This window comes from Lepisma saccharinum, chromosome 9 (assembly GCF_977018435.1).
Source record: "Lepisma saccharinum chromosome 9, izLepSacc3.1, whole genome shotgun sequence".
Lineage (NCBI taxonomy): Eukaryota > Metazoa > Arthropoda > Insecta > Zygentoma > Lepismatidae > Lepisma > Lepisma saccharinum.
Genome location: NC_139237.1, coordinates 62,110,229 through 62,137,384, shown reverse-complemented (window position 1 = coordinate 62,137,384; position 27,156 = coordinate 62,110,229). Strand labels below are relative to the sequence as shown.

Sequence of the window (27,156 nt, the reverse complement as noted above, 5' to 3'; positions counted from 1 at the left end):
GACGGCATTTGGTCCCATGTATAAGTATGGCTCACTAGCTACACCATCCCGCATAACTGTATAACAAAAGGTGGAAGGTTCATGTAACTGGTATGGTGTAGTTGAGGATTCTTCAGGATCTGGATTGCAGAATGCAAGAGGTTTGAGGTTCGATTCAAAATCATAGGCAATAAATGCTGGGTGTTCCAACAAGGCTTCAAACTTTTTGAATTTGCAATTTTCACTTGGATTGGGCATCACCATATGAACAGGTTTATGATTCCCACAGTATTTCAGATGCTCAATTAACTTGTTTTTGGCAATTTCTGCATTTTCTTCCCGAACCCCCTTCACCATTTTTTGACCATCAAATACAGTTAAACATCTTCTGCACAACTTGAATATTCTATGAGTTTTGTCTAGTTGTATTCTGACTAAAGCTTCAAGACTGTGTATCAGAGTGTAATGATATTTGCCATCCCCTTCAATTAAGAGCAGATCAATCGGAACAGCAGAATCATCATCAAATGTACTGATTCTGAGAGGTGCTATCAAGCAATTGCCAGTGGAACAAATAAATACATTAATAGATAATTGTTTGCCATTGATGTGCCTGGCCCTTTTTTCAAATTTGTCAATATTCTGAACAGACATTGGATATTCCAAACCCTCCATTGCATCGTCAAAAAGATGTTCATGTTGTTTGTAATAACTTATTCTCTGAGGATTTCTTGAAGCTGGATACAAAGCAGCTAATATACACCACAAAAAGCATTTCTGGTCGGTATTTTTTATATTAACCACGGCTTGTTTGTTTTTAATATTGGCAGGTAATGGCAGATAAGTGGAACCTTGTAATGGGCTGAATTCAGAAATATGAACATATAACTTGTGTGATGAACCGCATAGGCTCCATCCTGACTCTTTTGCTGCAAATTCAGAGTGTTTAATATTCAATTGATTTATCAACCTGCTTATTATTGTATCTGAATTTGTATTTGAATATACAGGTACAGTTTCTGTTATGTGGGGCTGTATAAATTTTGTGCCATTTGGTTTCTTATATTGTACAAACAATTTGAGGGAGAGCTTATAAGAGCCATTTTGTGCATTAAGAATTGCCTGGAGATCAGAATTTACACTGTTCAAAAAATTCTGAATGCCACATCTTGGCTCTGATACAAACCGATAATCTCTTAATTGGCCAGCAAAACTGCTATGGAGGGGTTCATAGCGTGGCTGCTTTGCAGGTCCAGCAGTAACAGGTGCTTCGTGCTTTCTTTTCAGACCAGATGTAGATGGTTGTGTTGATGACTGTACAGAGCAAGTATCTTTATGCGTATATGTGAAGTATTTCATGCTGTATTTTCTATTGCATTTGGGGCAAGTTTTTGTGGGAGTTCTATATTTGTCTGGGTTACAAATCTTTTGGTGTCTGGCCCAATTAGGGCTGGATATATTTTTATTGCACTGATTACAATATTTTTGATTCGGCATTTTTGTTGTTGTTTATTATATACAATTTCCTGGGATTCAAATCAAAACTTTATACTGGATCAGTTGGGTTCAGCACTGTACTTTGTGTGTGTGTGTATGTATGTATGTGTGTATGTGTGTTAATATTTTTGGCTTTGGTATTTATATACAATTTCTTGGGGCCCCCCCTGCCAAAAATTGGCTTTTATTGCATCAGTATATATTGTCTCTATGACCTTACTTGGGTTATTCCGCCAAATTATATGCTTCAAGTCTCCTATACTTTGGTGGAGCCTGTTCAGGTTCTGCCCCCCACTTGTGGGTTCCACTGCCGATCCAGCAATGGTGAAGAATCTGCACTGTGCCCTGGCTTATATAGATTTACAGAGCCAATAGAAACACTGCTTATTTAAACGTAACACATAATCGCATTATGTCATAAGCAACCAATCAGAAAACACCACATAATCACATTATGTCATAACCATTTAATCAATTAATATTGTACAACATGATGCAATAGAAGTGGACCGGGAAGTAAATATGTATGGATGTGGGTGGGTGGGTGTGGGGATGGGTTGGGGGTGCATTCATAAACATAAGCTCTTCTCCAATATTTTGCTGAAGCATTTTTCTTCTGAGCGCACATCCCGTTTTTCTGCTGAGTGTACATGCAATCCCTACCGCAGCGCCTCCCCGCTGAGGCGAGCGGAATTGTCCGGAACTAATCGATGTTAATAAAACTGCAGGAGCTTTGTTAATAAGACTCGCCGCAGGAATTTACAGGCAATAGAACTCCCGTGCCAAGTATCGATCCCACTGCTTTGGGGCCGTCATGCGCACAGATTGTTCAAGTATTGATCTTATACCCTCTCGGTGCTTGATTTTATATATGAATAGATTACAACAAACAAACTGAATGTAACAAATGCAAAATATCCCAGTTTCAATTCAATCCATTTATCTGAATTGAAGAAACCGACAATTCACATATCCCCATATCATTGTATGCTTGTCTATTAGCCTCTTTTGCTGTTGTGCTCAATTAATTTTCACTAATTGGCAATTTTCTTGAAGAGGCCTAATAGAACAAGATACGGCGGTATGAGAAATATGTGAATTAAAGATATTTTAGCAATATACGACGTCTTAAGAAAGGCATATTCAGCTCCAAAGTACTTTGTTTAACACTTACTACCAATCCCTATCACTGGCAAAGAGAGTATAAAATGATGTAGTATTGAAAAAAATTGACTTGTTCACCGAGTTCAGACATTTGCACATAGATGGCCCCTGTTGTTGTTGCTGCTTATCTCTAAAATTCTAGAAGAATTGAAGCTGGTATCCAATTGAACTTAAACCAGAAGTAAATATGTATGTGCGTGGGTGTGTGTGTGTGTGTGTGTGTGTGTGTGTGTGTGTGTGTGTGTGTGTGTGTGTGTGTGTGTGTGTGTGTGTGTGTGTAGGCAACAAAAGGGGCATATTTTCCTTTCTCAGGGAGCTCTTCCATTCCGAAAAAGCTCTTCCTTTCCGAAAAATATTTGAGGGCATTTTCACAGAATTCTTGGATTAGCCAGAGTTCCACACTTGAGCAAAAAGCTCATATGCTCATGTTGAGCCTGTTTTAAGTATAAGCAAATCTGCTAGAGGAGAACTCTTCCTTTCCGAAAAATTCTGTGCTGGTAGTATCATCAAACCCACTACTTTATTTCCTATGGCTCGCCCCTGTGGGCCATGGAAACCAGTAAACAGTACATTAAAACCAGATTGAGATCTTCACAACGCAAAGTGATACTTCGCCTCACGGGTGCATTCAGAACAATCTCAACCCTGGCTCTTCTCATGATTGCGGGCCTACAGCCTATTTAAATCGTTATTAAAACTAGGGCATCAAAGTATTACTTTAGAAACGGACAAGAGGACGAAATCTATAAACTAATTGGAATACGCCCTGCCACGGTACCAGAAATTTACAACCACTTGTTTAGCGTCTGGCAACAGGAATGGACACAAGCTACGCAAGGAAGGAGACTTCACAGCTTCCTTCCAAACATAAAAGAACGACTTTCGATGGACCATTTCCATCCCACGAGAGGTCTCATACATTTCCTAACGGGACACGGTCCCTACGGTCAACACCTAAATAAGCACAACCTCAGACAGACTGATAAATGCCTGAAATGTAAAAACCGAGACGGACACACCGGAACATAAAGCCTTCTTTTGCCAGACATCAAACAAACAAATCGAAGATTTAAGACAAAAGCTACCAAACTTCAACACGTACCAGTTAATAAGAAATCCCGAGCACTTTACGTCACTAAACGACTTAACAAACCTGGTGTCGAAAGAGGAACATTCCCTCTTCAAATCCGGCATCACTCACCTCCCCATTCAACCCCTACCTCCGGAATGTAATATACCCCCCCAGAAGATCACAAAGAATCCACCTTCGACAAACTCAACAACAGGACATCCTTCCTTAGGACTAAGATCACCAAGAGGATAATGAAGCAGAACCTCCCACAGGAACATCAAGAAGGAGACACTAATACACAAGACAGTGATACGCCAAAACGAAAAAAAGGTTACGCCTCCCCGGAGAAAGGCAAAGGATAACACTGCAAGGACTCGACCTAGGAACCAACCGAATTTAACCCAGATTTTTCTTTTTCGTTTCTTTCTTAAATTGTAATCTTACACCCCCTTCTTTATTCTCGTTACTAAACACACTGCAAACTTCTCTCACTGATTCTTGACAATTCTCTATATTTCCACTACCGAACGTACTAATGTACCCGATACTTCCCAGGAAATCCCTCCCTACTTCTTCCCTTCCTGATGATGTCCCGGGTACCAACCGTCGTACTGATGTTCATCCCAGTCCGACCAACTCTTGCTGGTCTCCCGCAAGTCTCCTTGCATCAGGTACCACTCGTTCTTTCATATCTCTTCCTACTATTAATACGTACGTCTCAAAGCCAATAATACTCTCACTATCTCAAACATAACATACTAGAACATAGACCCTGCTTAACATTCATAGAATCGTGTTAATGTCCATTCCTCATCTCATCCATCAACACTAATGCACACGACACACAATAAAACTTACCCTAAGAAAACATTACCCGCCCAATTACACACTTATGTAATTTCGTATCTGTGATCATAAATAATATAAATGTTAAACACTAACACTTATTTACTTCCTACTATTTCTAACCTTTATCTTAATCTTCTTATCTTGTAGAATGATGTGAAACCAACTTTGTTCAGGAAAACCGAACAAATTTGGTTCTTCACACTGGGGCATTCTTGCCAATGTCACAGTGAATTATTGTAATTAAAAAAAATAATGGAAATCAAGGATGAATCAAAGAAAAGCGGGGGAATCCGTAAAAATTCACGGAACTGACGCCCTGGGTTAATTTTCAGGTACCAGGGCATAAGCACATACCTCCGAAAGTAGCTTGACTACTTTTATCCGTATACATAAAATAATAATCGTTCTATGTAACCATATCTTGTATACTGTTTAGGAAATAAAATTCTTTGTTTTTTTTTAGACTTGGGTCCCGAGTTCGATACCCGGCGGAGACACACAGTAGTTCTGATCGCACTTTAAACTGTAGGTCCAGTTCCGATTAGCCTTTCTGTGCATAAAGTGGACTTAAAACACCAATTCAATCAATCAAACCTTACTAGAGTAGGAAACTTCTCATTCCAAGTGCAATTCCAAACTATAATTCAGGTGGTAATTTAAGGGTTAATACTTAATAGCTGGACATTGTGGACCTCAAATAGTAGATTGTGTTTCCCAGAGACAACATTTGGGTCTATCTCGTCTAGTGAAAATCCAATCTCTTCTCGAGTCTAGTCTCGTGAACAACACTAATTATAACATATATAGTAACTGTTATAATTCCCTTCGGAATACACAACTTGCTATTTATATAGCAGTGATACTTAAATGACAACGTAGTCAACTTCCGTCCTCCATTGCTCTATTGTTTATTCAATCAGATTTTCATCACAATTCCTCCCCCCAAACCCACACACACACACACTTACGTTAAGTGGAGTAAATAAGCTTCCACAAACCCACCTGTGGGTTTCACAACCTACTCATTAATTTTGTTACGTTCCTAGTAACTTTCCTCACCCTTTACTCCTATAGCCGGGAGCATTGAGGCTCTAAGGGTCTACACTGAAACATATCTTCAGGGTAGGTGCAGAACAAATCCAACCAACGTCGTGAAGTTTTAATGAAATGTTTATTTACTGCTTGAGTACTTACAGCCAGTGGTTAGGTAATTCGTAACTGGAACTTGGAGATCAATTGTTAATAGATAATTTCAAACTTACTAGAAGGGTCAAACTAGGGTGGCCCAAACCTAGGTTTTACAGAAGAGCGGCATACACCTATTCACTTCTTCCTAGACTTGGAGTTATCACCCGAGATTGCCAATTTAGGTTTTACAGAAGAGCGGCTTGCACCTATTCACTTCTTCCTAAATTGGAACTTATATTCCATTCGGGTAACCTAGGTTTTACAAAAGAGCGGCATACACCTATTCACTTCTTCCTAGATTAGACCGTTCCTATTTGGCCAGTCTAGGTTTTACACAAGAGCGGCTTGCACCTATTCACTTCTTCCTAGACTGACACCAGAACAGACCTCCTTACGGACCAAACTCCTTCGTATTTATACCCAAAGTTCCAGCCTCGAACACCTGTCTTTAGGTAATTTCTTATTACAATACTCTAAATTACAACAGAAAGATATTTGAAAAATACATAGTTTGGCAATTAATAATTTACAAAGAAAGTTTACATATTCATTTGAGTTAACAATTATTTCTTTAACGTTGATAAAATCTTACATTTTGGAAATATACAAATTTAAATGTTCCGCCATTATTTAATTACAATTAGGTTAGTTCCTCAAACATGGATAATCTTTGATTGGCAAATCTATATTTACATCATAATAAATGCCCGTTGTCTTAAGCGAGCTGTCTTCATTAGATAGTTACAGAAAGGTGAATACATTAGTTCAACAACGCCTTGATTGGCGCGTTCATATTTGAGTCACAACATGTAGTATCACGGACATTAACAATGACTTGAGGTAACACTATATCAATTTTTCTTTTAACACGGAATTGCAAAGTTACAAAATAAGTAAGGTCGTAACAGGTTCCCCCCTCTGTAGTTTAAAGGAAAATTTGAGAAACGAAAGTGAAACAAATTTTTCTTTCTCTAAACTCTTTGCCTTTCTTATACATTGTTTTTAGATATATATATATACCAATTGCGTTTATTATTTCAAATGAAATGATTAGTTCAGTAGAACTAATAATCATATTGTTTCCCACATATTAATGCTTTATCAACATTTATAACAAAACACTAGAAATTATATGGTTAGATTTCAATTAAATACATTTCTTAAATACAATTTTATATCCAAATTTTAAATAGAACAATTAAATGAACATATCATACAATTCTCAAACGTTATTACATGAAAGAGAAATATTTGATCACAACTTTTTAAACTCCTTTCTTCTTCTATTTATATATATATATATATATATATATACACACAGTGCGTCCATTTCGATCTTCAGCCGAGAGATCAGGAGAAGCGTGGCGGGCGGCGCTGACGGAGATGTCGACATTTGCGGCCTGTAATGCCCGCTAATTTTTATGGACATATGCAGACATTTATATAAATATTGCAAAACGATCACTAACCTGTGTTATAATTTATCATCTGTGATTCATCCAATTTCTGCCCTTATATACAAAAAAAAAATACGCTTTAGAAACGATGTTAAGAGCCACAGATAATAAAACATTTTAATCATAGTTTTGACCAGTAACGTCCTGCTTAAGTTTATATCCTTGAAAGAGTTTTGTGTCGATGGGGATCGTTTGGAGGTTTCGAATGTGCAACACTGTATCAAGATTACGCTGTAGACGAAACCGTTAAAATTCAATGGTGTTCGTGAAGCTTCCTTGCAATCCGTGCTCGAGTTTTTTGTTCCTTCGCGACAGAGCTGTGAATAACCAAGAGCGTGTTAATTTCGTACTGTGCGCAAGAGTGTTATTATTGGTTACTTGCCGTTACTTGTTTGTGTTATTGCAGTGTGTATGTGTGTTGTGTCACTGATAGGATTGGAATGCCAGCCGCAAGGTTCACGTTACGAGGGGGGCTGATAATTTCTCGGCCCGACCCAGGAGGACTTTAGCTACAGGCACAAAAATGTCAGGCTATTCAACGTATTCTCCCCGAATGTCTACACACTTGGCACTTGGTGGATATCAGTTTGAACAACTCTTATAACACAGCTTAGTGCTCGTTTTGCAATATTTATATAAATGTCTGCATATGTCCATAAAAATAAGCGGGCATTACAGGCCGCAAATGTCGGCATCTCCGCCAGCGCCGCCCGCCACGTTTCTCCCGATCTCTCGGCTGAAGATCGAAATGGACGCACGGTATATATATATATATATATATATATATATATATATATATATATATCAAATAAACTTTGTTAGTAACCCATATCTGAAATCGTTAACACATTTGGGTTAATTAGAAAATTAGTTTTTAATTCAACTCAACAGTTTTAATGATTTAACAAACAAATCCAACATCACAAACTTTTCGAATTATTGAAAATAACACAGAAATTGATGTTAACTTATTCAGTCATATCAGTTACAGATCAATGAGAAGTTTACAGTAAAAAATAAAGGTTCTTTGTTACATGTTCAACTTCTTAATACAAAATTAGGACAAATATTTAATTTGATTATCTAATCTTGTTTATGTAATAAGCCTATTCAAAAACAATGTGGCTTTAAATATCATATTTTCCAGTTTATCCACATAATAGTTAACAAAATTATTTGATTCGTCATAATTATGAATCATTCTTTTCCAAACCTTTGATCTGGTAATCATCTCAAACTTTATCTTTTACATAATATAAATAGGAAATTCTAATTCTCTCATTAGTTCTTATTCCTTTCTCAAGACTTAGTCCTTATAACATTTTTTACCATTTTTTATTTGCGCAGCACAAAAGTAACATCAAATATATACTCATTCTTACAGGATAGACCATTCAGTATTAGTTAATGACCGTTTAATGTCACTGTACGACAGTAATTTTAGAGATTCTCACACTTCTTGAACATTAGACCATTCTTTTTCAAATCTGACCTTTCTTATAAACGTTTACAATTTAAGCCATTTTTGATAACACTATGAGGACTTAGCCTCTTAACTAACAATTTCTTCCTTTAAATTGTTACAGCAATTTCTCTTCTATCCTCGAAGAGTAAGGGAATCAACCTTTTCCCCTGGTAGCCTTTCCTTGGCTTACCAAGCAATAGCGCTTATTCGGCTTATTTTAAGGAAACATCCTCAGTTCCCTGTGATCTGTTTATAAGGTCTTTCTTTTCATTCAGATTCTTCACTATTATTAAATTTCTGTTTTTATAGGTTCCAGTCCTTCTCGGCTCGAGCTCCACTTCTCCAGCAATTCCTTTTTACGTTCGGCTGAACAATTAATTTTTTTAAGGTTGTGGAAATTCTCCTTTCCTAAAACTTCCTTCGTCCAGGGATCCTTTAGCAAGGCCACATTATTCCCGATTTCTACTAGTTCATAGGGACCTAGGAAATATTCGAAAAATTTGGCGATTTCTTTGTTTGGTGCCGAACTTAGTTTACGATTTCTTTTTAACACTAAATCTACGGTGTTCAAAATATATCCGGTTTGCTCGCCTTTCCTTTTTCTGAGTTCTGGGTTTATATGAGGCCAGGAACAATTTGGTTTCCCATTTAATCTTTCCTTCGTCTCCTTCGGGCCATTCTAAATGCTTCAATAAATTAGAAGGTACCGGCTTGTTATAAAATAGTTCAGCTGGGGCGTATCCTGTAGCTTCGGATACCGAATAATTAATCAGTCAGCATACTTTATTTACGTATTTGTGCCAAGAATCATGTTGCTTCGAGCAGAAAGTCCTCAGCAACCTTACCATTTCTTGGTTTACCCTTTCTACGGGATTACTTGCAGGATGATAGGGAGTGGTGAACCACGGAATTATCCCATGTTTCTTCAAGAAATTAGCCCACTTATGGGAAGTAAATTGAGTCCCTCTGTCTGATAAAACATATTTGGGTTTAGGATAATGAGCCATATATCCTTGTTTAAGTTTATTTTTTACTTCTTCAGTTTTAGCAGTCCTTAAAGGGTAAGCTATAGCGTATCGACTGCCTACATCCACCATGGTGAGGATAAAGTTAAAAGTCCCGGATCTAGGTAGCTTTCCTACTATGTCAATAGACAATACTTCATGGGGAAGTTTGTTCATAATGCTAAATTGTTGTCTACAGATTCCCTTCCTGTCCGGTTTGTTTCGGGAGCATACCAAACATTCCCGCACATATTGCGCAATCTTCTCTTTCATTTTGGGCGAAATGAAATGAAGTCTTAGCCTTTTATACGTTTTGGTGAACCTGAAATGACCAGCCTCGTCGTGCTCGGCAACCATTACCTTAGGAATCAAAACGTCTGGAACTAGTAATCGGTAAGTTCCTCGTCGTTTCGGATCCTTGTAAAACAACAAGCCTTCATGTAGCAGGTAACCGGAATTAGGTTGCAATCGAACGTCTTCAGAGATGCTACGGCACCATTCATCCTGAAGTTGGGCGTTCCGCCACTCTTACAGTTCTTCTCCTGCTAAACTGGGTGCTCTCGTCAATCCCACTGAGTAAGTGACTTCATTTTCAGGATCGTTATCCACGAAATTTTCAGCTTGAGGATATCTACTTAGGACGTCGGCTATCCCGTTTTGCTTTCCACTAATATGAAAAATGGAGAAGTTAAATTGTTGAAGTTTTAAGGCCCAACGGGTTAACCTAGCATTCCAGTCACGGCTATTCTCTAGCCATATCAAATTTTTATGGTCAGTATAAACGTAGAACTTGGTGCCATAGAAGTAAACTTTAAAATGATCTATTCCGAAAAGTACTGCTAAACATTCTAATTCTTGTACGGTATAGTTTCGTTCATATCCCTTTAGTTTCCGACTGGCATACTGTATAATGGCGATGTTTTCTAAGTCCGGAGTTTGTTCTACTTTCCCTTGGAACAGCACCGCTCCTAATCCAGTCAAGGACGCGTCACATAGCAGACAGAAAGGCTTGGTGAAATCAGGCTGCCCTAGGGCAGATAATTGGAATAACTCCTTCTTCAGAATTCGGAAACTAGCTTCATTTTCGTTAGTCCATTCCCGTTTGACATTTTTTACTAATAATTTCTCCAAATTTGCTGTCTTTCGAGATAGATCCTTTACGAACCTTCTTCTCCAGTTTAATAACCCTAAGAACTGTTGAAGATCCTTCTTACTTCGAGGTCTAGGAAATTTTAAGATAGCTTCATCCTTTTTAGGGTCGACTCGAACTCAACTTCCAGATATAATATGGCCAAGATACTTAATCTCTGATTTCACCCATTGGCATTTTTTCAGTTTTACTGTAAATCCTTCGGCCTTTAGCTTGGATAAAACCCACTTTATGGGCTGGAAATGATTTTCCAGAGTTTCATCAAAGATCAGCAGCTCATCTATGTAGATGGTTAGGAACTCTTCAGTGTGAGGTTCAAACAAAGAATGCATGGCATGCATAAATACAGCCACTGCGTTCGATAAACCAAAAGGCATTCTCGTAATACACCAGGAACGTCCTTTATATGAGAAAGCTGTATATTCTTGATGTCTATTGTCTATAGGTATTTGCAGATATCCGGAAGCTAAGTCTAAGCAACTAAAATACTTTTTTCCTCTGAATTTTTGTAAGGCTTCCTGCAAAACTGGTACCGTGTTTTTTGGAGTTATTATCAACTTGTTCAACTTTCGGAAATCAATACATGGTCTCACCGAACCATCAGGTTTATTGACCACCAGCAAAGGGTTTAGATATGGAGACTGACATTGCCGAATTACACCCCACTCCTTCCATCGTTCCAACTCTTCTTCCAACTTCTCTCTTTTAGCCATCGGAATGGGATACGGACTAGAATATACTGGTTCCTGGGACGTCAGAGGTATTGTACATTTAGCATTTTTTGCTAGTCCGGGTTTGCACGAAAAAACCTCCTGGTATTCCAATAATAACTGAAACAATTCTTCTCTCCTTTCAAAGTTGAGTATCTCAGGAGAATAGGCTTTCAGTCTTATTTCTTCTTCATTGGCCATCCAGGCGTCAATGATTACTTGACTAATACAGTTTCCAAAGTCCGGCGTATCTTTTCCCGTCAAAGTATTTCTTCCTAATAATTCTTCTTCCACCAGCAGTCCTTCTTTCATTAAATACAGTCTTTGGTTTTTCGTATCTAAATTTGCTTGATATTTCTCCAAAAATGGGTAGCCCATCAATAAGTCAGCATCTAAATTCCGACTTACATAGACCAAATCTTCAAATACACATCCCCCAATTTCAAAGTGAATTCTTCTACATCCTATTATTCTAGAACTTTCCTTTCCAGTAAAATCTCGTAGTTTCACTCCGGGACATTTCTGAAGTTTAAGTCCGGGTAACCTGTCCCGTAACTTAAGCCAAATTTTATATTTCATTATAGTGCATTCACTCCCTGTATCTATAGCGCACTTAATTTTTAATCCTAAAATTTGGGCGATAATTTCTGGTTTCTTGGACGACAATATTCCCCTATGTTCAGGTTCTTCTATCTTTTTCCATTCTTCATTTTCGACTTCTAATTCTAAATGCAATACTTCTAAAAAATCTTCGGTGAGGAAATTGTCGGTACTCTCATTTTTCTCCGATGCAGTTTTCCCTTCCGTTGTAAATAAGAGAGCTTCATTTACAACGAGGGTTGGTTTAAATTTTGATTTGGGAGCATTGAACCTTCCCAAACTGGAGCGACAGGATTTAACTCAGTCGGGACTTCTTCAGTTTGGCAGGAGATTTCCTTTGTATTAGAATTTCTATTAAAGTGGTTGTTGGGGAAACGGGATTGGTTCCATGGTCGTCTATATGGTTGACTTCTATTGCCGTTGCTATAGAAATTCCGCCCTTGGTAACCCCTCTGGTTTCTATTATTGATCCTATTAGGATTCTGAGGTGTTCTGGTCGCTCCTTCACTTTCGTTGTTAAATCTAGACGAAAGTATTTGAGTCTGCCTAACTCTGGGTTGAAACTGCCTTCGGTCTTCTATCTTGGGGTTATCTCCCCTTCTTACCTCCAGTTGTTCGGAGATAATTTGCTAGTTGTTCCATGGTTTTTGGATCTCGAGTCAATACTAGTTGTCGAACTTTCACCGGAAGTTGGCTGATTATCAAATGCAAGACTTCACCTTGATTTACTACTTCCACCAGATTGCAGTAGTTAAGGTCGTAACAATTTTTTGCAGATATAAAGAAAGTGACCCCCACTTTATTCATATTGTCCTTAAAGTTTGCGTTCAAAATCGAAAGTTGTTTAAAGTATTTGTGAACTTCCTCACATTCCTCATAGTGTAGTTCAAAGATTTATAAGACTCTGAACTGGAATCCTAATAAGCAACATCAGTGAAGATATAAATATATATATTAATAGTCAAAGCAAAGTTGCCAAATTGAAGAAGTTGAAGTGAAAACAGCTTCTCCCTCACGCCTAAATGCGAGCAATAGATAAGTTTTTGTTCTTTTTTACATTTTCTACATATACATAACTTTTGCTTTCCATCGTTATTTGCATAACAAAACGTATGAGCAGGTATATTAACTTCAATTTTACGTGAAACTAGATTTCACAGAGAAATGTGACGATGTGAAAACTACCGATGCAATACAATGTAATCCATTTCTGAAAACATACATTATCTCGGAAGCTAAGTGAATCTGTATATTCAGTCGCAACTAGCTCCTGAGCATAACAAGGGGTCCTTTTTGTTCATAGTTACTGCTTTGATTCGGCTGCGAAACCGAAGCGCAGAGCGATCTGACCGCCGGTGACGTCACGCCTGACGTCAAGTACCACGTGATCAGGTATGGCCCCAACCTTCTCCTTCTCATAGTCTTGGTTTTGTGTATTGCAATTTACAATATATATATATTTTTTTTTCCAAACCAAAATATTATACGTAGAATACCATGATGAAGTGTTAATTACTTAATACTGGAATATTTGGATATGCTATATGCTATATTAATTAATAATTATTTCATTCAAACTGCGAACATGTGTTTCAGATTGTGATTGATCTTCCTGATTTTCAATCTTAGTTTTAAAAGATAAAAATGATAATCGGGGGTCATTTTAAGGTGAATTTTCCCGAGTACCTTATTGCTTTCATTTAAAAATTTTGATTTCGTGAAAATTGCCGGAGAGACTGTAGCTCCACCAGCACCTCCCCTCGCCCCATCCTCTGCGTACGTCAGTGTGCGACATTAACAAATCGACTGCTGTCTGTTTTTCACTAATAAGTATATATAAGCATGATTGATGTTTTGACAACTAAAATTGTCTTAATTGCTTATTTTTGTATTCGTCTTGTGATAATTTTCTTTTTTTTTTCTATGATAGACAATAGTGATGCACCAACTCGGAAGAGACAATTAAAGAGTCGACACGAACATCATAAAAGAGAAGGAATTGTGCATATACAATGAGCACTAACAACACTACAGAAGTGGTAAATATACAGCTAAATTTAACATAATCATGCATTGGATATTAAAGTGACTTCTGTTTATCTGTACATAAACTGTAATGCGAAATTAATATGAAGTAATTTGTCTTACCTTCAGAGTCGAGATGAGCAAAAAGTTACAAAACAAAACAAAAATCCCACCAGCACGTCACTCAACATGGCGCAAACTACCTCTCAACACCTCGCTATGGATAGTTGATTAGTTCCAGAGAGCTTGCGCCCCTTTACGGAGAAATTAAGAGGGGGGGTTTCCTTCCGCCCCTTGTTTCCATTCGACCCCGGGTTCCCTTGCCTACATTTTATGGCATTAAAATGTAAATATAGTATATGCCGCCTTGAAAATATTGTCGCTACTTCGCTATCCCCCCTCCCTTTGCTTTGTAACTCAGTTTCTAGTATTGGTCAAGAATTCCAGTTGCGCTTATTCTATTTTATTTCTTATAAGGAGATTCGAGTCTTTTGTGTCGTCTGCATATAGTTAGTTGAATGCTAAGTCGAATAATTTTGGTTTTATTTAAAACTTTAATTTCAATTAATGACTTGCTCAAGTCGCTTTTCTGTCACTGTTGGCTAATTGCTGCGATGAGAATGAGTGATGATGAGTTCATGAACTTGAAAATGTCGGTGGTAGGATGGAAAGTAGACCACTTAATTCGCTTGACCATTCAGCTAGAAATTAATAATGTGGATTTTTCTTATATGGTGTATTTTCAGATGAACAACAGACCTTATGAGGATGCTCTGGATACATATAATATGAACTTTTATGTGGGAACCCTTGAGGAAACCAGAGCAAGACATAAGGAAGCATATGCGAGTGCAATTTCTAAGTTGCCTATTTCTTCAGGCACTGCATCTGGAGAGGAATCAAACCTTCGGGTTCAGTTTGACGAGGTAACATCAGAATTATTTTATTGTATCTTTATATTGAACTAAGCTGACAACTGATTTGCAAATCAAGGAGACAAAATATTGCTAGATTTTTTTACTTGTAAGAATCGAACCAAATAATCGCATTGGATACGTTATACCTACTTGCTTTTTTGAGAAAAGTTAATATGAAATTGTAAATTTGTATTTTATAATAAATGAGTGTTAGTTGTTATCTAAAAACACGTTTCAGTTTAACCTCAGTTATGCGTATGCCAAGTGAAGAGAAAATAATACGCATAACTGAGAATTACTTAAAAATCAGATTTAGATACCATGTCATATGATTATTAAAATACTTTAATTGTATCAATTTTGAGGAACGAGATACAGTAAAAAAAACACGTTATTTCAGTCATAAAGTGGTAAATTAACGAATTTTAAAGTTTGATTTTCAAATACACTACATTTGTCACTTTATTAGTGAACACGTTGATACTGAAATACTACAGTAGACACTATAGTTTTATAGTTTTACTACCCAATTTAAAAAAAATTATGTGAAATAGCATTTATTTTACTAATGACTCTGCAAAGTGTGATATAAGCAATGCCTAAATCTGCAGTTATTCCATTTTTAGTTTTATGTGGATTAGCGTCCACTTCCTGTATAAATTTTACTTTCCTGGAGGTTGGCATGAAAGTAGTTTTCTGGCCCGTAGCGATACAGAGACACCTAGCGACATATCAGAGGACTAGGAACAGAACCTTCCTCCCTTCACCACCCCCTCCCCTCCGCGTGACTCCCGCAGTGAGGTTTCCAGGAAAAGGACACCCACCTGTTTCTTTTCATTCTGGTTTCGGAGGCTAAACTTTCTCCACTGGCAAAGCAATTCGCATTTCACTGCTTGCTGGCTGACTCTTGCATGGAGCGAGACGAGTGGCAAGCTCCATAGACAGAACCTTCATCACTGAAGTTTTGATTGAATAAATTTGGTTGATTACAGTGGCTACTATAATTATGTTGAATTTTCTTGTTGAGGTTAGAATTATCAATTGAGAGTAAAGAAGGAGGTAGAGAATATCAGTTGAAAGAAAGTATTTTTTTTTGAAGGGGGTGTTTTTTTATACAAAATCGATATATAATAATAATGATAATAATAAGGCAAGAATTAGTAAAAATTATTATTTCAACTATTAACGAATAGAGTCCCTATTAGAGATGGGCAGGAGCGAAACTACCTGGAATTTAAAAAGAGGAAACGTGGATATGCGTAATAACATATGGAAAAACTGAAAAGGAGAAAGACGGACAAAACAATGTAACAAAATGTACAGTAGTAACAAAGATGTCAGGAAACAATAGTATAATATTGAACTTACACTTTGATGAAGTAGTTTTCTTTGTTACGATCTGATTATGTCCCTTTACACAGTTCTCATCGTTGGAGTTCACAGCAGCTTTAATCGGCCAAGATTGATTGATTTTGTTTATTTTACTTCGCCTTTCTGCCACTTTTGGCTAATGATGATATGATGTAATCGATGAAGAGACGCTCACGAAGGACACGCATGCCCAGACCGGATTCGAACCCGGGACCACTGGCGTCGTAGCGAAATGAGATAACCACTTCGCCACGGGGCCGGCTAATCGGCCAAGGGTGGGGACAAACTCTCAGTGGTGATGGGAATCCCCTGTGGAAACATATGACCAGTTCCTGCATCACATTAGTTGCTCTCTCCTATTGTGATTTTTCCCAATGTTAATTGATTGCTTCCCAAGTGAAATTTCAGTCCAACTAATGATAGTATGATCTTCAAGATCAGCACTATACGTGTTACAAAGTACTCTTAAAAAAATCCCAGTGAATTGGTCAAAATAAAGTGACAGAATTTCGAGGAGAGGCCGAGCCTCTGTGGACCCACACATGGCTACGCCAATATACGTAAGTAAACCCGTGGTGCTACAGCCCCTGAGGGCCAGAGCCCACCTACCGACTGCCGGCCTCACTTCCAGTCCAATCAGTTACGTGCGGTCAGCACGACGAACCCCTAATCTTTGTTGTAGGTTTCCGTGACTCATTCATAGCTTCCCAATCTCCTCACGATGGTGGTTGGCAACCGGTCCTATACACAGGCCGAAATCTCAGGAGAAAAGTTGATACGTTTCCCCTAAGAGACGCGAACCTGCGCGTGTCCCGTAGACGGAGCTCAAAGCATGATGCATCGGACCATACAGTCACGATGCAGAACAGCAGGCCCGTAGCCAGATTTTTATTTCAGGGGGAAGGCTCATCCCTTATCAGCAGCTGCCAACTAAGGGCGAAAAAGTGGGGAATAGAACCCCTGAAGATGAATTTCTCAGTATATTACAAGTTATTGTACAAGATGTTTAATGTAAGTAAAATTAATCACCGCTATACCCTATTTTAATTACATATTTGTAGGATTCCGGAACGGTCTTCAGCCTCCCCCCCCCCCCGGTCACGTGCCTGCGGGAGAAAATATACAAAAGTGTTGATCCCTTATTCTGATTGGCGTTTTAAGAATAGAATATCCTTCAGAGCATCTCTAAGACATGGTCTTTAAAAATCAGTTCTAGAGAACAAACCTTGTCAATTTACGTTTTCAACTTGTTTCCTTTTGTAGTTTTTAAAACAGAGAAAAGTTATCACAATTGGTTATCTGGTGAACAAGATCGACGTCGAATATGTAATTGAAACAAAAATTTTAATGTTCGTACCACGATGGTTTTACTGACTGAAAAGTTTATGTTTCACAATTTTGATTGAGCAGAGGGGGCTCTCTCACTGCACCAACCGCCGCCAACCCTATGATAATCGTTTGAGTATCTTGAGTTTCTGTTTTAAGTCTACTTTATATACAGATAGACTAATCGGTACTGCATCTATATTTATAGTGGGATTGAACTAACTATTAGGCGTCCACCGGATACCAAACTCGGGACATTTTAAATTACAAGGGTCACCTTTACCATTATGCTATAGGGGATGCAAAATATATCTGAAACTAAGAAGAAATTTTGAATGGAATGTAGAACGTAGGAGGCACCGTTCACATTGAAGGGGAAGACGCCAGGAAATTCTCCCTCCACTTTCCTAACCTGTACATCTCTAATTTGATTCTCAGCGAAGGCAAGAATTTTATCCAATATTTTATATCACTTTTGTTATTGTTAATGAAGAATTCGAAGTAATAATTTGTCTTTAAATCTCAAGTTAGAAAGTCGGCAAAAATTATGTTTTTATACTAAATTTTACATTAATTGAAGATTTGCAAAGAAACAGTAAACCTTTTTGTTGGTTGATTTATTTAGTGTTTTAAGTCCACTTTATGCACAGTAAGGCTAAGCGGGACTGGACCTACAGTTTAAAGTTGAATCTGAACCACTATGTGCCTCCACCGGGTATCGAACCTTGAACCCCTTGATTACAAGGCGAGGACGCTACCACTGTACCATCGGGGAGGCCAGTGTAAACCTTTTCGTAATCGTTCCACTCCAAAAACAGATGTTTCTGTAAGAGCCACATCAAGTTTGTTTGGAAGTAGTGATGTTCTATGACAAACACACACACACACACACACACACACACACACACACACACACACACACACACACACACATATCCTCAACAGGTCCTATAGACCAGCAATGTCAAACTCAATTCGTGAGTAGGGCCGCATAACGATAATGTCAAAACTATCCGGGCCACACATCTAGAACCCCAACACCTTAAAATCCAGAACTAAGTGGTTCGACCCAAGGGGGCCGAAGGGAGGGGGGGATTCCAGTGATTATTATTGCAGCATCGATATGTAAATTATATAGACCTCCCCCCATATTTTTTCATGGTTATAGTATTTTACATGTTACTTTTGAGTATAAATTGGTTACAATTGTAACTGTTTGTTTGCAATTATAGTTTCGTTTCGCACAGATTTCACTGTTTTTTTTAACAAGCTTCTCAAAAGTGTGCAATAAGTTTTTTGTTAGCATGAAACTCTTAATGCAGACAACAAATGTTTTGTCAGTCATTCTTGATCATTCGTCTGTTTCATTAATCTTCATTATGGAGAATAACTTTTCACGAAGGCAAGTGCAACCAAAATTAATAAAATTTCTATAGCAAAATAGCTTATTCGAGGATACTGCTATGGGAGATATAAGAAAAATCAAGGATAGCCCACCTATAAGAGTTGCACTGCAATTAAATAAGTTCCATTCGAAGTCAGGACTTGCACACGCATCATCAAAAGAAAAGGGAGCAGAGCAGAACAAGAATATTGCCCTTCGCACCCTCTGAAGTCTTGAAACCTGTTTCCAACTTCATCACGTAGTATTTTTACTGTGGACAAATATTCCTGTCATTCCTGGTATTCCTGAGAAGTTGGGAAGGACAAATTATAACTTTATTAAAAAGTTTTAATATAACGGAAGACTGTAACTTTGCAAAATGGCCTCCACTTCCTTCAAAATATCAACTCTTGTGTCACGGGGAGGAATCATTCAAGTAGTTTTACTGTCATATCGAGATAAGAATCGCATCCACGAATTTCGCATATTGTGAGCGAAAAGGCAACAACACGAACAATTTTCGTTTTCAATTGTTCATTGACTAAGTCATAAATCCTCTCCTCAACTGTATTTCTGATTTTTTTTATTAGCGTTGCTTTTCTGCCACGTTTGTCTAATGGCGACGATGAGGATGAGTAATGATATGATGAAATTGATTTGATTTGATTTGGTGTTTTAAGTCCACTTTGTGCACAGTAAGGCAAATCGGGACTGGACCTACAGTTTTAAAGTGGGATCCGAACCACTTGTGCCTCCATCGGGTATCGAACCCGGGACCCCTTGATTACAAGGCGACGACGCTACCACTGCGCCATCGGGGAGGCCCTAAATGATGAAATTGATGAAGGGACACATACAAAGAAAACCCATGCTCAGGCCAGGATTCGAACCCGCAACCTCTGCTGTCGCAACGGGTTGTGCTAACCACTCCGCCACAGATTATGGCAAATTTATTTCGTGATAAAGAAATACTTCTGAATGAATTTACTTTATCAGGGTACACAATTTCTACGCTTTTCAGTATTCACTTCACAACAAAAGCAAGCATTTCACTTCAAAAATCTACATTCCTCTTCTATAGCCCTTTTCTTACTCAAACGAAGTTTGGGCAGCGATATGGTTCTCTGAAACTTTTACAGAAACTGGCTTTTCTTCCAGGTAAATCCTTGAAAATCAAGAAACAGACTCATAGGCGACAGAAAGTATGCACGCTGCCCTCCCCCAGCTGGCAAGATATTTTCGTACTTCAGAAGCAACCTGTCAATCAGCTTGCTTAGTTGACACAACACCTACTCTATAATGGAATGTATACCTGTGTAGGGAAAATTGGTCAATGTGTTGAAGTTTGGATGAGTCTGGTCTTGTATCACGAGAAAAGAGAAAACGGGATAACTACAAATGTATAGATAATTTCAAGCATCAAGTGTTAAGTGGGGCTAAGGCGGGCCGCATTAACGGATGCTGGGGCCCACATGAGACCCGCGGGCCGCGAGTTTGACTGGCCGAAATATCAGGAGAAAAGTTGTTACGTTTCATCCACGAGACTCGAACCTGCGCGCCTCCCGTAGCTGGAGCCCAAAGCATGAAGCCTTAGACCGTACGGTCACGATGCAGAACAGCATCTAATGGCGAAAAAGTGGGGAACACCTGAAGATGAGTTTTTGTTTCCTAATTTTGATTTGGCAAAGGGGGCTCTCTCACAGCACCAAGCGCCGTCAACCCTATGCCGGCCTTTTGACATTATGAGGGTCATCTTTACCATTACGCTATAGGGGAGGCAAAATATATTCGAAACTAAGAAGACATTTTGAATGGACATGTAGAATGTAGGAGGCAGGGTTCGCGCTGAAGAGGAAGAAGACAGGGAATTCTCCCTCCCCTTTCCTAACCTGTACATCTCTAATAATGTAATTCTCAACCAAGCCAAGAATCTTGTCCTTCTACATTTTATGTCGCTTTTTTATTGTTAATGAAGAATTCAAATTAATAATTTCTTTAAATCTCAAGTTAGCAAGTCAGCCAAAATTATGTTTTTATACTAAATTTTACATTAATTGAAGATTTGCAAAGAAACGGTAGACCTTTTCATGATCTTTCCACTCCAAAAACAAATGTTTTGTAATAGTCACTTCAAGTTTATGATTAGAAGTAGTGAAGTTCTAGGAACCATACACACACACACACATGTATGTAAGCAACAACAATAGTAGGCTATTGTAATTTGGAGAGGATGTGATTTGTGAGCGGAACAAGCATGGGAATTTAACGAAGTTCCTTTGCGAATCACCAATTATGTGTGTGTGTGTGTACACGTATTTTCTATCTGCACCGTTGACTCACAAAGTACTACATGTGAGGTAAAACTATCGAAATGTAAAAAGAGGAAGCGCTACCACCCTCCCCGCCTTTTCTACATTTTATTCAAATCGAACACGAGGCACGTATCTAGATATATATTTCGGAGGGGCGTCCTAACGTAATGTCTCAAAATAATAATATTAATAATGTTAAATTAAAATAAGTATAATTATATTAAATTAATTAATATATTTTTATTACGCGAATAGGTAAGAAGGCGGTATAACATCACGTATTCATTATCTAGCTTACGTGTAGTTAAGGTCGGCAAAATTTGTAAAAAATAGAAACTGCCCTGGCAAGGAAATTAATGTCAAATAGATAAAGAATATAATATTTATTGAGTATGAAAAAATGATGTTAGATCCAGTTGACGAAAGTAAAATTCCTGGTAGTATTTTGCACGTTATTTTAAGTAGTAATAATTCTTGCATAAATCTTCTTTGGTACTGTCATTCAAAGTCATATTATATTGCTTTCCAATATTTTTACGGAAATAAACAATTTGCGATTAAACAACAACCATATTTTCATTACTTAATTGAAGTTGTTTTATGATCTCATTATTTTCATTATTTAATTTTTGTACTTGGTAAGTCTTTCGGGGGGAGATTGGGACTCCTGGACCCCCTGAATACGTCCTTCGCGGTAGGGGTCGAGATAAAGTTACTGTGTCACTGGTTCCAATTCACGGTAAATATGCTCTGCTTCTCTGCACTCAAACATACACAAACTCATGGCCTTCCTGCTTTCTTGGTTTCTTGCCTGGGAAAGAGGCAATAAATCAAGCTGTAACAGCTACGGGACCTTCTGACTAGTGGACGGAACCCAGCTGTGCAGAGAATTCAAACACCCGCGCGAACTAGCCCTCCCCGTCTCGCCTGGGGCAATTTTCGAACAGAGACATCTAGTGGCCAAGTGGCGAACTATGATGAATGAAATTCGGCTGAAGCGGCCGTATCTTTCGCCGTCGATAATACATGACATTTTTAAACAATCATTTTGGGCTGTGCAAGTGACTTTTGAAAGAAAAGCCCTCCCTAGCTTAGTCGTAAAAGGATTGAGCATTACGGTAGTATGCATCATAATGGCCATTTTCGTTGGTGCTACCCACAAATCCTATAACCATTCTGTGCTTATTTACGTATTTCCTTATGGGAAATTGAAAAAAAAATAATGGAATTTGTGCACATTTATCGAACTGAAATTGCATAAATGTGTCATGTACTCAAAGTTTCATAAAGTAAGTTCACATCTACTGCGTGTTTTCCGGCAAATTTTTGTCCTAAAACGTTATATTCAACAAAATGCAAAAAAGCCCATGTTAAATTTAAGCACTTTCCACGGCGACTTTCGCCAAACTCCACCTCCCTCTTAAGCGTGTAACTTTTCCTCTTTCTGTTCTCCATGGCCGACCAGTAGCAAATGAAAACTGTCACTTCTGTGACATTGTTGTAGCTTGATTACGTACAAATCAATTGTATTTTATGAACATTAGTAGCTGCGTATAACACCGAATTACGTATAAATGCATTATGTACAAATAAGGTTTAATTAACACCTTTTAAAATTATATTTGCCGGGACCTGCAATAATTTAGATTAGAATAAAACAGGAGTACGCAGAACTGAGTTACGTATAAAGCAGTCTCAACTGTAATTAAGAATGTATTTGAACTTAATATGTAGAAATTTACATACAAAATGTCTATGTTTTCCAAAGTACTGTTTTCAAAACGAAGCCATAAAATTGAGAACATTTGCAAGTAATATTACATTTTGTGATTATCACATGTGTCAAAGTTTCTGTATTTTCTTTAGACTTTTCTGCTCGCCACAAATTGTTCGTTGTTTTTTTAAAAAAGCTTTCGGTTAGTGCGTGCAGCGTACTCAATAAATAATTAATATACTTTATGTATTAGTTCAACACATTTAACTATAAGCAATTTTGACAATCTAATATTTAATTTTTCCCGTTGGTAGCTAAATATTCTCGCAGCATTCACACTTCCGCCCTCTCTTCTATCAAAGAAACGTCAACATAACAAACATACAATTACACTTTCCTAACATTTCACGATTCACGATAGTTAAGCTGTGAGTCGTTATCCAGCTTTGTGCAGGGTACCGGGTTCGATTCCCGGCCTGGGCATGGGTGGTCTTTGTGAGTGTCCTTGCATCATTTTCATCATTCATCACTCATCCTCGTCTTCGCGATTAGTCAAAAGTAGCAGAAAATTGAAGCAAAATTACCGAATTCAATCATAAAGTTAAGTATGACAACACAGCACTTGTGGTTTTACAAAAATTTCCCTATTTTCTTTTCGCCATATTAGCATAAATAATCATCACACAGATTTCGTGGGTTCTGCTTATAAATTAAAAAGTTTCATGTGGCATCCCAGAATATCTGACTTTTTAACTTCCATATTTCCGTATGTTAGTATAAATAACCAATAAAAACCGATTTTAACTTCCTAGATTTAAAAGTGAAAAATTAATGTGACAATCTTCTAATTCGTATTATTTTAAACTCTCCTGTTCGGATATATTCGAAGTAGGACATATCAATTTTCAACTTTCTGCCTTCAAAATTTAAAATAAAATTAAATATGGCAGCCTTACATTTCTATTGCTTGGGCATCATCAAACACATCAGTGGCGGATCGATACAATAACTTTAATTTTTTTGTAAACAGTCATTGTGCAAATTAGTGTTGACTGCAACATTTTATCTTCTTCTAGTAACAGTTGCGTAAATAACACAAACATCGGGGGCGCAGTAAGAACGATAAATTAAGAAATACATATATAATAATTCACAAAAGTTTTCCTTTCAGCATTAATATATTTTTAACCGAACATGCATTAAATTTTTATGTCCCTACAACTGCAAAGAAAAAATGTTAATCACTAGAAAGCAGAAAGTGGATTACCAGATTAGAAGAAGTAGCTGAATAGTTTACGTCACTCCTCTCCGAGAAAACAAAACCTCTTCGACGAATTGACAGCAGATGTTGGCTTTCTAGACTCATTGAATTGCTTCAAAATAAAGATTTTCTACTGTGCTTTAGATATTCTAAATCAGGTAAATAATAGATTTTAGAGTATGGAACAAATCAAAGAAAGCTTCACTTTTTTAGTTTTTAAGCTCCACCGCTCTAACGAAACACGCCAACAGGCAGTTGGTGGATTCGTCTAATAATTTCTGTAAGAAATATGAAGAAGATGTATCTTTCATTGCAGCTACAGAAATTGTTTGTTTTCGGAATGTAGTGTCAACTGAAATAAAAAGAAGAAGCATGTCGAACATCAGCAAAGTTGCAGAATTCCTCTTGATAGAAAACAAAATTCTGGCTAATAGCATTCCTGACGTATCGCTGCTTATAAGTATGCTGTATTTGTCCCTATCTGTGACGTCTTCATCAGCTGAGAGGTACAGTTACTCACAATGTTGTTCGTACAGGGCAAACGTATCGACAGAGTCTGATTTGCTGAAGAGTATTTACATAAGGATCAGGGGTTTTGCGACAACGTTATCTTGTCCGATTAATCCCAAATAAACGGATCAGATGGTGAGACCAGAGTGTGGAGGAAGGCAAATACGCAGGACAATGTTGCCAATTCAACTCCTACCCTACGGTAAAACATGGTGGAGGATCCATTATGATCTGAGTCTCTATGTCGACTAACGGAATTGGGAAAATGCAAGTCATTGGTGGAGTCATGGACAAACATGTCTGTAATAATATCCTGAAGAATAACGTGAAAAAAGTAAATGGAGTTGCCACGTGTATTCACGTTCCAGCAGGATAACGACAGAAAACGTACTACTCAACTTAACAGGGTCTGGTTGATTTTGAATGTATCAAAGCAGTTGGAAACACTAGTTCAAAGTTAGATCTGATTCCAATTAAGCATTTATGGACATTTAGGAAGAAACGTGTCCATAAGTATGAGTGCAAGTCATAAGAAGATCTGAAGAGGGGCCGTAGCTTTAGAGTGGGAGGGAATCAGCACAGACATCTGCAAAACCTTGGTCGCTTCAATGCACAGTAGATGTCAAACTGTTATTAATACAAGGGTTGTGATTCTGGCTATTAAATTGTCTCATTTGTGCAATATGTTTATTTTTCTGTTTTCATTGTAACTGTACGAACAGAAATGTGACGTCAAAATAGCATGTTTGTGCTAAAATGTAATGTTCTTTCGTTATTAATAAAGATTGTGGGGAACAAACTGTTGTAAATAAATCACAATACGTGTTATAATTACATGTAAGAAGAATACTTAATGTACTAAGGCTTATTGTAATTTTTGTTTTCGTTTACTTCTCACACTTCATTTGTACGAACAACATTGTGAGCAACTGTAGCTTTTCAAGCTAAATTCATCAAAAATTACTCGAGAAGTACAGTGACAAGAGTGAGCTTGAGTGGACTGGCTACGTTAAGCATCAAATACGATCGAGCTTGAAAACTGGACTTGGCCAAACTAGCAGAAGAATTGCTTCCATCAAGAAACGCAGAGGACTGGTAATAGACATTTAACAATATTGTAATTGTTGAAGTAACAATGTATTTTCATATATAATAATAATAAAACATAATTTATTACAGTTTGTCTGTTGTCTTAACATTTCTTACCAGTTTTTACATTGAATCAAATTACATGTATGTATTTTCATATTGGTATATACCTAATATACATTATGGAGTTGAATTTACATTATGTACTACATGTATTGGGGAATTAGGTTGAATTATGTTTTTCTCTTTTAGAACTTGTAGATCCACAGTTGTGAGGGGTCGGTGAGGATAGATCCATGGTGAACACAACACCCAATTTGACCTGAACAATTTTGTTACTAATTATATTCATATTAATTGTTTTAATCTGTTTCTAAAAGATATGATTCTTTCTTCTAGACAATAGCACCATTATACTACAACGAGTATGAGAATGTAGCCATTGCCGAATTCGAAGGAGTGCTTTCCGCGAAGATTAGTGAATTTGACAAAAACCCTGCGATGAGAACGACGAAAGGTACAACACTTTTGTGGGAACTGCGCAAGGAACATAACAGTTTTAAGAACAATATAATGAATAACAGAGAAAAGGATTTTGCACTGGGATCGGAAGCCATCAGGAGTACTGCCATTACTAACTTAGAAAAGGTACAGTAAAAATTATATATATATATATATATATATATATATATATATATATATATATATATATATATATACAGTTTATAAGATTCTAGTTATTTAAAAGTCCAAAAACTAGAATGAATAAATCACCACTGATTAGCTACAAAGAAGTGTATATATATATATATATATATATATATATATATATATATATATATATATATATATCTTACCTTCATATATTTGTAACCAAGTAAGTTAAAATATAAATACTGATGGGCTGTCGTTAGAAACAAATTTGCACTGAAATAACGCGAGTCAACTTATGAACTGAACAAAACTGCTGATGAGACTTCAACCCAAATTTAGATTTACATTTAAATTCAGACTTCGACCTAATAAAAAATCAACTGCAATTCGTTGCGTTTTAAGTTACGGAAACTAAATATATGCTTGCAGGCCGAAACCAAGTGTTAGGTAATAACCAA

The 27,156-nt window shown here is 37.4% G+C and overlaps 1 protein-coding gene across 4 annotated transcripts in view; it reads left to right on the top strand.

Annotated features, from left to right (window-relative positions):
* LOC145992074 (uncharacterized) overlaps positions 1–27,156 on the top strand; it is a 184,408-nt gene that overhangs the window by 148,771 nt on the left and 8,481 nt on the right. For 2 of the 4 annotated variants that reach the window (XM_083128281.1, XM_083128282.1), the window contains exons 2-5: positions 13,439–13,527; positions 14,066–14,174; positions 14,907–15,086; positions 26,444–26,692. In XM_083128281.1, coding sequence (XP_082984407.1) covers positions 14,148–14,174; positions 14,907–15,086; positions 26,444–26,692 — 456 coding nt within the window. In that variant the 5' untranslated portion in view covers positions 13,439–13,527; positions 14,066–14,147. The remainder of the gene's footprint in view (positions 1–13,438; positions 13,528–14,065; positions 14,175–14,906; positions 15,087–26,443; positions 26,693–27,156) is intronic. The other 2 variants (XM_083128280.1, XM_083128283.1) reach the window with 1 other exon arrangement.